Genomic DNA, 17,185 nt, shown 5'->3' with positions numbered 1-17,185 from the left:
CCCCCTTGATATGACACCATGGGCCTTAATGCTACCGTCATCTAGTGTTCACAACCAGACCTCATCTCGTGTCAAGCTATAGCTTTGACGAATAGAGCAGCTATACACAGATTTCACTTAAAAGCAGCCCCCAATAATAACCATCTGTGAATGTACACACCATCAAAGTGAAAGGGAAAAAAATGTGTTGCACAATTTATTAATTTGTTAGATTTTTCTCTCTCTCTGTCTTTTTTTAACAAAGCCTATTTTCTTGTATCTATTAGTTAAGCTCTTGCTGTTAAACTTTTATATTTAATAACGTAGGTATAAACACTGACTGTGGATGTGAAGTTGTCTGAAACAGGATCCAAGTGCTGTGTTTAATCAGGATAAATCAAAATGATACAAAAGAACAAACAAAACAAGAAGACACTAGAAACACAAAGGACAGATCTGAGATCAGCAAACAAACACGGAGGGAAATTCCATAAATTAAAAATTCATGTGTGTGTTATATCTCATCTTACAACATATGTGAAAGCAAAATGGCTACTATATAATCTTATATAATATATTATATACAATTTACATATTTTGAAAAACAAACAATAAAATTATTGCACACAGTAATTAAAAAAAAAAACCATTGAAAGGTAAAATTAAACATGACTGATACAAGCTGCCAACACTAAGCTAGTTAATGCAATTAAACAAAAGAAAGATGAAGAAGATGGATAGTGATGTAGTGATGAAGTATGAGCTTCCTGGTGGACTTGTGGATGCAGCACTTCTGTTTGAGAATGTTCACCATAACATACTCTGAGTTGACTGAAACTTACTCTTGGGCCCAGTTCTAAGCAAGGTTTAGTTCAATCAACTGAGAGTTCAGAAATTCAACATAAAAGTCAAAAACAAGACACTGCAAAAGTGTGACAATAGAACCTTTCGCATCACTTTAGTTCCAGAACTAAATGTACAGTACTAAAGTACTGTAAAGTACCATTTAAAGGGTTGCATTCACACTGACTGTGTGTACTAGGACATTAACAACATTAACAAAGAAGAATAACATTAACAACAGGAGGACAGAAGACGCTGTGATCGGAGCTGTGTTTTTGTTGTGTCTCGCAGGTTTCACAATAATGGACATGGAATGACGAGTACTGCATACGTAAAGCGATTGAAAGAACAAAGAAAAGAGGATTAAGCAATCTCAAACGACAAGCTGGCAGTGAACGTTTGCTACAAGTGGCTGCATTTCAGCGGTCTGTATATTTATCGCTGTTTCATACTTGCGAAATAAGTGACACAACAAATGTTACAGTATGTTACACTGTGTTTTAAAAATCATGGCAGGGTGAGGGTGTTTTCACAAATTAATAAATATTTAATACAAATATAATTAAAAAATTTGACAATGGATTAAAAAGAAAATGTGTAAAAGAAACATGCTTCTACTTTAGATGACAGCATTTTTCAAAAATAAATAAATATTTAATACAAATATAATTAAAAAAAAAGAAAGTAAACCACTGTAAACCAACCAGAGCACTCAGCTTTCTTGGAAGTTTGTGTGCACTGGGAATCATATTTTTCAAATAAAGCCAGGGTAGGTAAACTCTTTTTTTTATATACAGCACAAGCATTCAATTCACAAGGACCGACCGTCAAATGCATAAAGCAAAACACAATATAAAATCAAAAGTCACAAATTTAAAATCAAAACAATTCAAAACAAAAGGACCGACCGTCATGCAGAGAACACGTGCTCATGGTGGATACACATACATACTTCACAAGATCTCACAGCTGGATTCAACTAAGTTTGCATGGTTTGTGAAATTAAATGTTCTTTAGTCATTTAAAGATTTGTTTAAAATATATAAATGTGTATATGCTTAATGCTGACGGCAAACAAGAAAGTATTATGTTTGCCTTTCTATTACTAATAGGCCTAATATAAAAGCAATCGTTATAATACTTTCTGTATACATTAATTCTCGTTCTATCTGATTATTAGACAGAATTCTATCCATATTAGACAGACCTGTTAATGACGACGATGCACAAGAGAGAGAGTGTGCACTGTGTACGCTCAGGCGCAGCCACTCTCAGCGCCGTCAAAATAAAGGTCTCGAACACATTGGCCAAGCAGAAAAACCTTATCGGCCTTGGCAATATATCGGTCAACCACTAGTACCAGTTGTGCTGTTTAAAAACCCGTGAATCAGCTAATTGGTTCTCGAAAAAAAGGCCATTTCTTTCTTCTCTCTTTCACTAGGCCCTAATGACAAGCCCCAAAAAGTGATTGATAACCAACCAAAGTCCATCATAAGCATAACGGATATGAAATGAACACAGTGAAAGATTATATATATAAATACATTTCTTTCTTCTCTCTTTCATTAGTGGATCAGCCGAACATCCACACATTCAGGGTCCAGCCATGATGCAAAAATATATTGCAAGATATCATTGTGCTGCAAGTATGAAGATAAAGATTACATCACGTTACACCAAACGGTGTTTAAAAAAGATCTAAATGGTTGCAACAGAATTATATATACTCCACTATTAAAGCACAGCTGATAGATTATTTTTGTTGAATACAACTTTTGTGTCTTCTGTCTTACGCTTGCAACACAGGCCCTCACATCATCAGTTCTTTTCCTAATGTTACTTCTAATCCTCCCTTTTCAGCAGCCTCCAGCTCCCCACCTAGCAGGACGCTAGCATGAGGACTTCCTCTGCTTAGCTGTGCAGGTTGCACAGACTCTCAGGATGTCACAAACCCCACTCCCGCCCCGGTCGCCTACAGCAGGCTGAAGGAAGCGTGAGGCTGTCTCCGCTTGCAAACTCAGGCCTACAAATCTCAGGCTTTGTCCTCCTGTTTCTCATGACCTCTTTTAATTTGTCTGTGTCAGTGTTCAACACCGGCTGCTCCCAGCTTCCATAGCAGGACACTAGCCCAGAGGAACGGTTTTAAATGTCAGGATTGCCTTGCTGACAAACAGCTGCCCAGGCTCATCTTCCTCATAGCTCCCTACTTCATTTATAATTACATTGTCTTTCAGATCAAGTTCTGGCTCACCTCGAGCTTCAAGACGCAGCAGGCCGTCAAGTTTGGGCCTCGGCCCAGATTCAGATGCTCCTCACACTGCACTGCCTTCCTCCTCCTCTCACCAATCACTGCAGCACATTCAGCTGCCGCACCGCATGCAAACTATCGCTCACTGGCATGTTTTCCCCAACCTCCTTTTATTTTCACTCTCACCTTCAGCTAGTGTGAGGCTGCCTCGCTAGCCGTTCAAGGTCAGTCAGTTCCTTATTTTTGTTACCTTCCACTTGTTCTTTTCCCCATCAATGGCCAGCAGCCCCCGCTGCAGATGCCTCAGCAAGTAAAGTAGGGCATTTTCAGCACCAGCGGCTTCCCAAGCACGCTAAGCCATACTGGCCTCTCCGCAATACGGTTATGGTCCCTCCTATTTCTCCATCTTTGCCTTCCTAGGGCCTCCCCCAACGCACCAGGGGATAATCCGCATAGCGTGAGGCTGCCTCCGCAAAAGATTACGGCCCCTCCTTATCTTCCTTCTAACTCTTCTACCCAAACTAAACCTCAGTATACTTTATTCACAGTGGCCCCTCTACCTACTCCACTGAATGCTGCCACTCCGGAACCTCCTCCTGTGCGTAATACCATCAAATCTCAGATTCTCACAGAAATTCAGAGCGCTGGCTCTGGAGGAAGACCCATCACCTAACCTCAGTACCTCACTATTCGCAACTTCTGTTTCCATAAACTCATAACCTCTCCTGACAGCCGTCCAATCGACTCTATCCTCCAAGCAGGTAACCCAGAACTATCAATCCCTCTTCCGCGTGGATAGTAACAGCTTGGAGCTGTTTCAAAGCTTTTCAACTCTGCTCCTAACCCCGATTTTTCGCTCCTCACAATTACCTAATTTATTTCCTACCTTTAATTCGATGAAGAAACCTCCAAGCAGGGTCTATTAAAGGTTACTTAAGTGATGTTTCATTTTTGCATAAACTAATCTACAGCTTTTCCTCCCCCGAAATAAATAATTCTCAAACTTCTCTTCAAATCAAAGGAATTCAGCGCTCTCGACCATCAAACCCAGATTCCAGACAACTTATAACTCTGGACATCCTTACAAACGACATTCAAAAATCTCTGCACAGGGTACCATTTGATCCGTACTGCTCGTCCCCTAGATGCCATGTTTTTATTGGCTGCTTCGGTTTTCTGAGATGCTCAGAAATCGCAATAACCTCTCAATTTCAACCCCAAACCCCACCCGACAATCTCGGATTGTCCATACTTGATAGCGAAACTATCGCTTACTTCCATTAAACAAAGTAAGACGGACCAAGAAAGGAAAGGCCACTACATATTTAATTTTTAATCTCCCTTCTCCAATCAACCTTATCAGGGCTCTCTTTTCTTAAGTCTAATCAGGAACGCTCAATTAAATCCGCACTGGACCCTCTCTTTGTTGACGACTCTAACCATCCCGTTACACATTTTTGGTTCCAAAAACACTTAAAACTTATCTTTGCTCAATCAGGCTTACTTGCAGAAAATTTTTCCAGCCACTCATTTGCATCGGTTTGGCAGCAACGACAGCAGCTAAAAATTAAATCATGTTGTTTAACTCAAATTAATTAGAAGCGCTCTCTTCCTAATGCAGTAAGTCACCACTCCTTTGGTCACAGTAAGGGCCTTCCAGCCGTCGTTTCAAATCCTCTTGCCTATTCTGCATCGGACAGGGCTCTCTCTTCGGTGCAGCAGGGCCGCAGCTCCCTTCGGTCGCAGTGTGAGCCTTCCATCTGTCGGTTTGAGTTGCGCTGTGCTCAACGGCGGACTGGGCTCTCCCTCCTGGTGCAGCAGAGTTGCAGGCCCCCTTCGGTAGCTGTGAGAGCCCTCCATCCGACGCATCAAATCACGCCTTGTATCCAGCCGCAAGGGGGACTCTCCCTTCTGGTGTAGCAGAGCCGCAGCTCCCTTCGGACGCAGCGAAGGAGCCCTCCATCAGTCGCGTCTCCTTGCTTAATCAGCATCAGACGGGGCTTCCCTTCCGGTGCAGCAGACCTGTCGGCTCCCTTCGGTCGCAGGGTTAATCCTCAGTCTGTCATTCTGAGTTACGATGCGTACTCAGGGGTGGACGAGGATCTCCCTCCTGGTGCAGCAGAGCCGTCGGCTCCCTTCGGTCGCAGCGGGAGCCCTCCATCCAACACATCAAACTACGCCTCGTATCCAGCCGCAAGGGGGACTCTCCCTTCCGGTGCAGCAGATCCATAGCTCCCTTCGGACGCAGCGAGAGTCCCTCCATTAGTCGTGTCTCCTTGCTTAATCAGAATTGGACGGGGCTCCCCTTCCAGTGCAGCAGACCCGTCGGCTCCCTTCGGTCGCAGGGTTAATCCTCAGCTGTCGTTTCGAGTTACAATGCGTACTCGGGCGGTGGATGGGGGATCTCCCTTCTGGTGCAGCAGAGCCCGTCGGCTCCCTTCGGTCGCACGCGCAGCGGGAGTCCCTCCATCAGTCACGTTACCTGTACTTTTCAGCATCAAACAGGGCTCACCCTTCCAGTGCAGCAGGGCCGCGGCTCCCTTCAGTCGCAGTGTGACCCCTCCGTCTGTCGTTTTGAGTTATGGTGCGTGCTCTGCAGCAGACGGGGCTCACACTCCCGGTGCAGCAGAGTCGCAGGCTCCCTTCGGATGCTGTGAGAGCCCTCCAAGGCATCAAACTGTGCCTCATATCCAGCTGCAATGGGGGACTCTCCCTTCCGGTGCAGCAGAGCCGCAGCTCCCTTTGGATGCAGCGTGAGTCCCTCCATCCGAACATCAATCTACGCCTCAATTCTCCTTGCCTATTCAGCATCTGACGGGGTTCTCCCTTCCGATGCAGCAGATCCTCGGCTCCCTTCAGTCGCAGGGTGAGCCCTCTGTCTGTCGTCTGAGATACCCTGCATGCTCAGCGGCAGACAGGGCTTTCCCTCCCGGTGCAGCAGAGCTGCAGGCTCCCTTCGGTTGCAGTGATAGCCCTCCATCAGATGCATTAAACTGCGCCTCGTACTCAGCCGCAAGAGGGACTCTCCCTTCCGGTGCAGCAGCTCCCTTCGGATGCAGCGAGAGTCCCTCCATCAGTCGCGTCTCCTTGCTCATTCAGCATCGGACAGGGCTCTATCCCGAATTCAGCACGGTGCAGCAGAGATACAGGCTCCCTTCGGTCGTAATGAGAGCCCTCCATCCGATGCGTCAAAACGCGTCTCATATTCAGCTGCAAGAGGGACTCTTCCTTCCGGTTTGCAGCAGAGCATGCAGCTCCCCTTCGCGATGAGCAGCAAGACGTCCTCATTTGATATCAGGCCATCGTGCTCCTTTCTTATAGCGGCATGTAGAGGCTCGCCAGTCCAACGCTGCGAGCCACAGCTCCCGTCGAGCACTGCACAGGCTCTACTGGTCGCTCTGCACCTTTTCTCTTTACAGCATGCATACTTTGGAGGGCAACTAAAGATTTTGCTCTCTGGCTGCTGTCCCATGCCTTTAACCCTCTAGGCGCCACGGTCGAGTTTACTCGACAAGATGCGGCACTGAATAAAACGGCCGATTTTGTCAAATAGGATGTCAAATTTCGTTCGACGTCCCCTCCACTAGATAGCAGACATGTCATGCTTCATTTCTGACTCAAAAAAACGAAACATCATGCTTCTATACAAAATCTTCGAGCTAGAGCGCATTGAATTAGTGCGAACAAAAAACGGAGCTAGTGTGAGAGAGAGCCATTTTATCAGAGCAATATTGTCAACGTCAGCGAGTAATATCATTATAATAATAATAATAATAATAATAATAATACTAATATCTAATAGCATCAATAAAGCTTACCCGCAATGAAGTGTTGGGACTTCTATTCGCGGACCCTGATTCTGAAGGTGAATATCTGCCTTCAGAAGGTGACGGTGATTCTGAAAGTGAAAGTAAACCCCTACACCAAGCACAAACGGTGTATCCTTTGCCCAATGTCAGTGGTGCGAACAATGTTTCCCGGGGTCGGAGTGTTCATCGCGAAGTTAGCAGGCGTGTTAGTGTTGTGGGGAACGAGGTGGGAGATTTTTTTTTTTTACCGCGCTAGCTTTGTCTTCTGACCGTGTGCCTCACCGAAATCGCGGCGACAGTATTGTGGTGGAGACTAATGCCACTGGGTATGTTAGACGAGGTCGAAGTATTCATAGGACAGTTAGGGGACAACGTAGAGGCAGGGTGGGGAGTCGCAATGACAATGACAGTAGTCCGAGCTGTGCACACTCGGCGCGCGCTGTCTCTCATCTTGTCTCGTCATCTCACTCATGATCTGTGCCTAAACAGGTTTGTGTGTCATATGAAACTAAAACAGGTCTTGTCTTGTGTTTGTGTGTCATATGAATAATATATATGTGCCCCATACATGGAATCAGAGTGCCTACTGTATGTAGTAAATGGAAAATCTCTACAGCAAAAGGCCAACCGCTACTTGCATTCGGTTTGTTTCTACCATTTATTAGTAATGATTTACACAGTTTGTTTATACTTACTATTTACCTGAGCATGCAGTATCATGCAATGTAGCATACAGAAGGTGAGGGACATTTTGGGGGGAAAGAAGTGCTGCATTTTATAATTTAAACATGAGACTTTTTATGAAAAATCTATAATCCAAACATGGCCGCCACCATATGACGTCATAATATGCTAATTAGATGGGAAAATGTAATCCCTAAATAAACTTTGGGTCATCCTTAATATTTCTATAATTTACAGAAAGTCTATCTTTTATCACTTTTAAGATATAGCCTTTTGAAATTAAGATGTCAAAATCGAACGTTTTAGGAAAAAACCTCTGGCGCCTAAAGGGTTAAGCTTCTTTTGGGGAGTTCTTTGGGTTCGGGCTATATTCCGGGCTCGGAGCCCTCCCCCAGGACAGCACGCCAAAATATGCTTACTGTTTGCTAACAGATTATATGTAAGGGTGAACTCGTGAAATGATGTTTTATTAACAAGGTTTGGGAGGAGCACGATCAGATAATCAACCAATTTGGCACAGTTGCAACTCGTTTAGCTAACCATCTTAACTAGCACAATACGTGTATATTAATGCAGCCTACTTACCTCTGTCCTGTGACAGTTTTCCGGCATCCCTCCTCCACCCCAACTCCTCACTCCTAATCTGTTTTTTTATCCCACATTAGGACAGGGGGAGTTCTTTGGGTTCAGGCTATATTCCGGGCTCGGAGCCCTCCCCCAGGACAGCACGCCAAAATATGCTTACTATTTCGTAACAAAAAAAAAGTGTGTGGAAGTATTTGTGACTGTACAAAGCACAGGAATATTAAATAATTGAGTATTGCTGAACATTGATTCACCTGGTCTTAAATTTTATATATATAAAAAAAATAATTATGCAAAGACCATTTAAAAAAAAAAAAAAAAATATGCATACCCGCCATCCTGCTGCCTCAAACTGTTTTGGTGCTGGTCTAGCTGGTGGAAGCAGGGAATGCAAACCGTTAATCTCAAATATTGGTTCCAAAAACCAGGTAAGTTTCAAGGTGCATTATTAACCATTTCAACTTACCCGTGAACCTACATTCAAGGGTTAGCTAAATCCAGGTAAACGTCACTAGGCTTCAGGGGTTTCAGTGCTTGGTCTTTACAAGAGGATCCAGTGGGCATGAAATCTTAAATTATCTTAAATTTATGATTCAAATATCTTAAAAAGTCAATTATATTGGTATATTTGTAATTATGACAAAGATGAAACAATATAACAAAACAAAAAAAAAACAAACAGCAAAAACACACACACACACACACACACATAAACTGCCACACATATTCTACCAATTAAACCTGCAAGCACTAGCAGAACAGCCACACATATTCCTATGATGACATATGAAAGCACACTCCGATCTGTAATGATAAAGACAGATATTATTACAGGAGATTGACTTTTAATTGATTACACCTTTCTACTGAAGTCATCAGATGAGTTATGTGTGATTTACAGGATGATGATGAATCAGCTGATAAATAGTGGCATTGTTTGTTTTGTTTTAATAATACCACCTAAAACAGCATTACAATGCTGACTGATTATAGGCATTGTTCATGGTAATCACTTTATGACAAATATGTCATTCAACATGCATACCATAGTGAAGAGATTATCTCAATGATATATTAATAATGAGAGCTCTCTTTGTCAAACAGGCAACAATGAACACATAAAAATCATTAAACTATCTGAACTTGATCAAGGGAATAACTAAATTATACTCACCATTAACACTGAAGTTCTTTTCGCTGATAATACTGATGCTGTGGTGCCGGTGGATGATAAAGCTTCTGCTGCTGATCAGTAGTTTATAATCTCCAGAGTCTGTGGTTCTGGTGTTTGTGATGGTCAGAGATCCAGTCTGATGATCCAGCTTCAGTCTGTCTCTGAATCTCTCTTTACACTCATCAACTGTACAGATCTTACTCTGATCTCCAGTGATTTCAGCGATGAGAGTCTCATTAAAATACCACACCATCACATTGTCTTTGTTTTTTATATCACAAGGATCGAAAGTGAAAGATTCTCCCTTCTCCAATGTCTTTCTCTGTATTTCATCTCGTTCGGCAGCAGGAACACCTGAAACACAAATGAACAGCTGTTTGAAGGATCTTTTTTTCTGAGATAAAAAACAATGTCAGAGCCAACAGCTTCATGAGCAGAGCTCTGACGCAATACACTCCAGTCAAGTGCCAGTGTCCTGACATTTTATCCTACCCGTCAGATTTTCCTACCAGGGTTTATTGCGCATGTGCACATCAATATTGTGTCCTTTTTCTCATGCTGACAAAGATATTTAATGTATTTGCATTACTGTAAGGGTAGGTTTAGGGTTGGGATAGGTGTAGACTTTAATAAAAACACAATCTAATAGGTAGAAAAAATTTTTTTGTTGGTTTCCTGTAACCGTATCCCTTCCAGCTACAACCGCGAATATAACACATAATTACTGTATTTGCTTTATTGTAAGGATAAGTTTAGGATTGTGGTAGGTGTAGATGTTAATAAACCATAACTTCACGGGTAGCATTTTTCGTTGTCAAATTGTACTTCCCACTGTTTCAGTGGGAGGTAGCAAAATCTGTCTAGGAAGCACAAATCGACAGAACACCGGCTCGTGGTCCTGCTGAAGATCTCTCTCACTTAAATATATATTTAAAAACAAAACAAAACAATGACAATATAATTAAATAACTATGAATATTAAAAATATTAAGCATTCATTTTCACAGACTCTTAAACCCCTGCTTAACACTAGTCTACCCATTTAACCCACGGTGATTGGCCTCATGAGAGACAACGATGAGACTGCCTACAGGGAGGAGGTACAGCACCTGGCCACATGGTGTGCTGACAACAACCTGCTCCTTAACACCAGCAAGACAAAGGAGCTCATCGTGGACTTCAGGAAGAAGAAAGGAAGCATGCATGACCCCATACACATTGACAGGACGGTTGTTGAACCATCATGTTCCTGGGAACCACCATCTCTGAGGTCCTGTCCTGGACCACAAACACCTCCAGCTTGGTCAAGAAGGCTTTGGACACTGAAGAAGAACCAGTTGTCTTCAGCCATCCTGGTGAACATTTACCGGTGTGCGATCGAGACCATCCTGACCAGCTGCATCACAGTCTGGTATGGGAACTGCTCAGTTACTGACCGCAAGGCAATGCAGAGGGTGGTGAAAACCGCCCAGTGCATCACAGGTACAACACTTCCTGCTATTGAGGACATCCAGAGGAAACGCTGTCTACGTCGAGTTTGCAGCATTCTCAAGGACTCCTCTCACCCTGACCATAGACTGTATAACCTCCAGACCTCTGGGAGGTGCTTCAGGAGACTCTGGACAAGGACCACAAGATTCAGGAACAGCTTTCCCCCTACAGCTGTCTCCTTACTGAACTCTGCCCTCTGACACCCCCATCCCACCCCACCCCTACTCATACATCTGTTTTACAAAAAAAAAAAACAAGTTACACTTGTGATTACTTGCAATATACTGTCTGTTCATCATGAATACTGAATGATCCATTTGCACACTGGAATATTTTTCTGTGCACTTTTTAAATGTCCATTGAACGATTAAAATATGTTCATATTTTCATATACACACATACATAAAAATACAACAATACACAATGCCTCTGTATAGTATGTTCATAGTACACCTATCTATATATCATGCTGATAGTATTTAAAAATTTAAATTATGTCCATAGTACTGCCTTATCTGTATATTTATAGTACATTTGTAACATTGTAGACACTGTAAATCCTGTACTTACTGCTTTTTGCACTTCTGGTTAGATGCTAACTGTATTTTGTTGCCTTGTACCTTACATGTGCAATGACAATAAAGTTGAATCTAATCTAATCTAAAATGTCTGCATCCCACAACCATCTAAGGGGTACTTGTATTATGTAAAAATATGATAGGACTAGTATGTCAAAAATAAGTATTATTCATTGTGTGTGTGTGTGTGTGTGTGTGTGTGTGTGTGTGTGTGTGTGTGTGTGTATAAAATAAAAAGACTGGGTCAGAAAATCAACTACAAGCTAAAATAAGTATTATTCATGACTAGCCCACAAAAGAGAACAAAATATGCCCTCAAGGTTCATTTAATTTTTGTGCCACAGTGCCATTCTGCTTGTTAAGTCTGACGTTACGCGTCACCACTTCACCACATCAGATAATGATTTTGGCAGAGGTGGAAGGAAATGAAGTTGTGGATATGCAAGCAAAAAAAAAAACAAACAAAGAAACAAAAAATATACATGCATGCAACAATAAGAACAGAAGACAAAAAAACCATCATTAAGTAACATTCACTATGGACATAATTTACAGATTTTTAAATACTATCAGCATGATATATGTCAGGAATATTGAAACACAGTCGATACAGGACATCATTTATACAGTGTACAAAATCAAGTAGTCACAAGCATGAGGTAGGACAGAAGCCCAAGGGCTCTCCGCGCCTCCGCCAAACGGTTTGGATCAGTCTCAGAGTAATCAAGAGAATGGAGTGGACTGTGGAAGTGCACAGCTGGAGAGAGAAGCAAAACTTTCACATTTTTTAGTTTTCAGGGTTTTCAAGTGCAGCTCAGTTTCAGCTGTAAAGATGCTATTGTAGTTTTGTCTTGTTTAACTTAGCTAAGCAGAAGCAGCCCATTGCTCATCAGTCATCACTCAAAATACTGTATAAAGGACATAATTATTATCTATTGTAATGTTACAGTAGTAATTTAGCTGAAAAATAATCAGATTTTATTATAGGTTTAGGGGGCGCTACGACAGACAACAACACAACCCATATTAAAATAAAAATCCAAATACAAAACTAAAAATCCATAAACAAAGGTAATACAAATTAAAAATTAATATACAAATTAATTTATTTAAAAATAAATACAAATGGTAATCCATTTGCAATAAAACCAAAACAAAACATGGTTACTGTACTTTTATATAATAAGAACATATGCTCTTAATTTAATTTAAGTTTAATTTTGTAAGGGAAAAACATGACTCATGTTCAATATTAGGATTTTTCTATAAAGATATTGCAGTGATGCACTCATTTTGACATGTAGGCAATTTGACATGTAGGTATTAAAGTCATGAGAGAGATGGATATCAGTGCAAAATAAAGAGACTGAAAAGAAAAATGGAAGTGAAGGTGCAGAAAATTTTAGAACTTTTAATTATTTTGCATGTCCCCGAACTAAAGATTTAAAACTTTTTTTATGACAGGTCCATACAACAAAATAGTGTTGTCCATAAATTTGTTTGTATGAGTTCGAGATTTCCCAGTCTGAAATTTTTTCTCAGTCCGTCCGTCGTGGAAATTAATGGCAAAGACATGCGGTTTCATTTACTACACATTGGCCTACTGAAGCTTGCAGTGTTATCAACCTCTGTCGCCTCAATATATGAGTACATCAACACATAAACATAATCTCTAGAACTGCTCAGAGTCACTTCATGACCATTTTATTTATTTTGAGAAAACTATCATCATATCATATACAAAGAGACAGCAGTGTTTCAAAAAGCACCAATGTTTCAGGAGTTTAGTACACAGAATTGGACACATGCTTATTAGGTAACCATATTTGAGTTGATGTATATGCTTTTATTTATTATTTTTTAATTAACAATTTTTTTTTCCCCAAACCATTGTTAGATGCAGTGTTTCCTGTAATTATGCAGGAAATGATCAGATTCTGATCAATCTCAAAGTAAAAGGCAGTACTTAAGTTTGATTTTGTGGTGGATGTGTTCAAATTTGATAATCTTCATTCAAGTGATGAAGGATTTTGAAAGTCTGACAGTACTGAGCAAAACTGTAAGGTAAACCTGCATGGTGTAAATGTTTGAAAACGATTAAACAGTTGCAAATAAACATCATTTAGAAATTTAGAAAAAGTAATCAAAAAGTAAAAGTAATCAGTTACATTACTTCAATAAAGTAACTGAAAAAGTTACACTACTATAGGGTATACTTGTAAATCTGTATGCGTCCTATTACATTCGACTAGTAACAAAGTAACCTCCCCAACACTGTTCGTGAATGAAATGATGAACTGGTACACATGTCGTTCGTGACAAGTTTAAATGAACGGATACATGTCGTTTCGTGAATGAAATGAACTGGTACATTACATACAGTAGTTTATCTCTTTCGTGAGCGAAATGAATGAGAGTATACACCGGGTCAGCTGGCCATTTAGCAATCTCGCAAAATGCAAAGCGCAGAAAACGTGCTTTGTTTCATTCTGAACAACTTAATTAGACTTTATATATTGAATGCGATTATGCACACATCTTAATAAAGCCAAATCAGTTTTGTAACAAGTGAATACGTTCGTTGACTTGAGACAAAACCCATAAGAAATTCTTTTTCGCCACCTGCTGGCATATTTTGTGTAATACGAAGAAATGGTCACTGAACGAATCAGTGAACAAATCTGAACGAATCATTTTTGTCAACGAACCATAGACAGTAAAAGAAATGGACACAGCGACCCCGTTGGATTCAACAGAGACAAGTGAAGTCAATTAGAAGCTCGCACTTCCTGGGGGTCGAGCGTACTTTTTTTTTTTTTTATTTATTTATTCAGTATTAACAATACAATACAACAACTTCTGTTTATGCCAGGGTTGATAAACAAAATACACTACTAAAACAAGAATACAAGACAAACAATAACCACAAAATAAAATAGAAATAAAAATAAAACGAGACCACATTACATAAAAGGATGCAAATTAAACATATTTAGAGAGTACAAGATCGGTCTTAATAGCCTTTCTATTTTTAAGACCTCTTACAGTGGTGTGATATTGTTTAAACTCCGCTAAAAGGTGTTCAAAATTTGGTTTGGACTCTGCCCATTTCTTCTTTAGAATATGCAATTTTCCTAAGACTAAAAAAAACAATTGGACAAAAAAAAGAAAAATCCTTATCTATTCCACCATCTTCAAAGTAAATAAACACATCTTTTCCCCTCAATGTTAAAGTTTGTCCAGTTTTATGATAGTTTTTAACATCTCTCCAAAATATCTTACTATATATACAATCATAAAACAGATGACAAATTGTTTCATCATAATTACCACAAAAGGTACAGGAATTTTCAATGTCAATTTTAAATCTCTTTTCAAGTTTTCTTTGCTGGGTATATTCTATGTACAATTTTATAAGACACCTACTTTATTTTATTATTTAAGAGGAACTTGTCCCCAATTAACCACATTCTTTCCCATTTGATTTCTTCAAACTGAGAAGCCCAAAAGGATCTTGCTGCAGGAAGTGTTTTATTGTGCATTAGATTCCTAATGTATTTGTTTGGGCATTTTTTGGTAGTGATGTCAATGTCGGCAAGAAAAATTTCTTGTGTAGTCAAATAACTGCCACTTACAACAGTTGAGTTATATTTTAAAATCTGAATGATATTTCTTGGCACAGTTTAAAAAACGATAGCATACTCCTTAGGGGAGACAGGAAATTTTGCTTTTGAAAGAAACTCGTCGTATGTTAGTAACTGACCTTCTGTGTTCATGGAGTTGTTCATCTAATAGAATGTTGTTATCTACCCATCTTTGATAATCATATAGATTTATTTTTATATTGAATATTCCTGTTGTTCCAAATATAACAGTTTGTGGGAGAAAAATTGTGCTTGTAGACCATTTTCCAGGCTAACAGGGCATGCTTGTGAAAGTTGGCCAACTTCACAGGTAAACTTCTCAATTTTAAAATCACATTTCAACAACAAGTTTAATCCTCCCAGTGAATCAAAAATCTGTTTGGGAAATGTGTTCCAAATGCTCTTTGCTTCCTTAATTAAATTACGTGACCATCTCACCAAAAAGGAATTACTTAAGGTTTCAAAAGTCAACACTTCAAGACCACCATCTTTCCTCAAATTACATAAAAATATCTTTACGTAAATAATGGGATCTATTCCTCCAAATGAATTAAATAAGATCTTATCAAGTTTTTTATATACACTAGCTGCCATTCCCATGGATAAAGATAGATAGACGGCACGTGATATCCCTTCTGCCTTAGACAATAAAACTCTGCCATTCAGTGACAAGTCCCTCATCAACCATATATTAAATCTTTTCCTTTTTTCTCTACTATGGGGTCAAAATTGAGATTACAACGCCTTTTTTCATTTTTATCAATGATAACCCCCAAGTATGTTATTGTATTTTTAACAGGAATACCACTTATGACTGATAAGTCACATTCCTTTAGTGACAACAAGGCAGATTTATTTAGATTCATTCTTAAACCCGAGACTTCGGAGAATTTTGTGATAGAATCAATTGCTTTGATAACCTCGTGTTATTACGGAGAAATAATGCTGTGTCATCCGCTAACTGTGAAATTTTAAATTCTGTACCTAATGTCAATATACCTTGGAACTGGGCATTTTTAATATGTCTGGCCATGATTTGTGTAACAAGGAGAAAAAGAAAAAGGGCTAAGGGGACATCCTTGTCGTATTCCACGACCTACCTCAAATCTAGGAGTTGTGCCATGAGCAAGTTTAACTGAGCTGTTACATCCTCTGTATAGAATTTGAATAGCCTTTAAAAACTGTTCTCCAAAACCAAAGCATTTGATCGTTTTAACATAAATTGATGACTAACTGTGTCAAATGCTTTATAAAAATTGACAAATAGGACAAAACTATCATCTACTATGTATTCATTATAATCAATCATATGCAAAATCCAAACGTATATTATTACCTATATTCTGGCCTGGCATAAAGCCGATTGTTCTTCATCACATTATATCATTTAACCCTGATTTTAATCTTTTAGCAAAAATTAGTGCAAATATTTTAGCATCACTATTCAATAAACTAATTGGTCTCCAATTTTCAATACTTAATTTATCTTTGTTTGGTTTGGGTATCAGTTTAATAAGTACTTGTCGCATAGTTGGTGGGAGTTCCCCTTTTTATGGCTTCTATATAAACTTTAACTAAAAAAGGAGCTAACCAATTGGTTTCAAAAACTTGTAAAATTCACTTATTAGCCCATCATTCCCTGGCGATTTATTTTCTTTAGAGAGGCAATACATTTTTGCACTGATAAACAAATCTCTCTGTCACAAACCAATTTAAAGCCTATCGTCAATGACATCAATATTAATTTTGTTACTTTTTAGGAAGAGATCCATATTTTTTGCATTTCGACATCAGTAGAGTACAATCTTTTGATAGAAATCAGCAACGGAAATCTGGATCTTATCATCACAGACCACATCATTGATTTTCAATTTGACTTAAGGATGATACTTCAAAGTTTCTTTTTTCTAGATTAAAGAAACATTTAGTGCATTTTTCCCCTTTTTCAAGCCATTTCCTCCTAGATCTGACAAAAGCGCTTTAGCTTTGTCTTCATACATCTTGTCCATAATTTAAGTTGTAAAGAAGTTAGTTCTGTAAATTCACATCCAGTTAAATTAACCTTTCTCTGATACTTTATTATTCTAGTGATAACTCTGGATTCTTCCTCTCTCGTGTACTTGGCTATTTTTCTTCCCTAGTTTTATAGC

At 39.5% G+C, this 17,185-nt stretch overlaps 1 protein-coding gene across 1 annotated transcript; it reads right to left on the bottom strand.

Annotated features, from left to right (window-relative positions):
• Positions 1–5,612: 5,612 nt before the first annotated feature.
• Positions 5,613–9,676, bottom strand: LOC109078442 (the record flags this gene model as incomplete). Its single annotated transcript, XM_042753959.1, has 3 exons — positions 5,613–5,849; positions 8,870–8,952; positions 9,323–9,676. Coding segments are annotated over 3 exons (674 nt in total), but the record flags the coding sequence as incomplete, so codon positions are not given.
• Positions 9,677–17,185: the final 7,509 nt, after the last annotated feature.

The sequence above is a fragment of the Cyprinus carpio genome, unplaced genomic scaffold (genome assembly GCF_018340385.1).
Source record: "Cyprinus carpio isolate SPL01 unplaced genomic scaffold, ASM1834038v1 S000000765, whole genome shotgun sequence".
NCBI classification, from domain to species: Eukaryota; Metazoa; Chordata; class Actinopteri; order Cypriniformes; family Cyprinidae; genus Cyprinus; species Cyprinus carpio.
The sequence above is the reverse complement of the archived record's forward strand: the minus strand, read 5'-3'. Positions and strand labels throughout refer to the sequence as shown.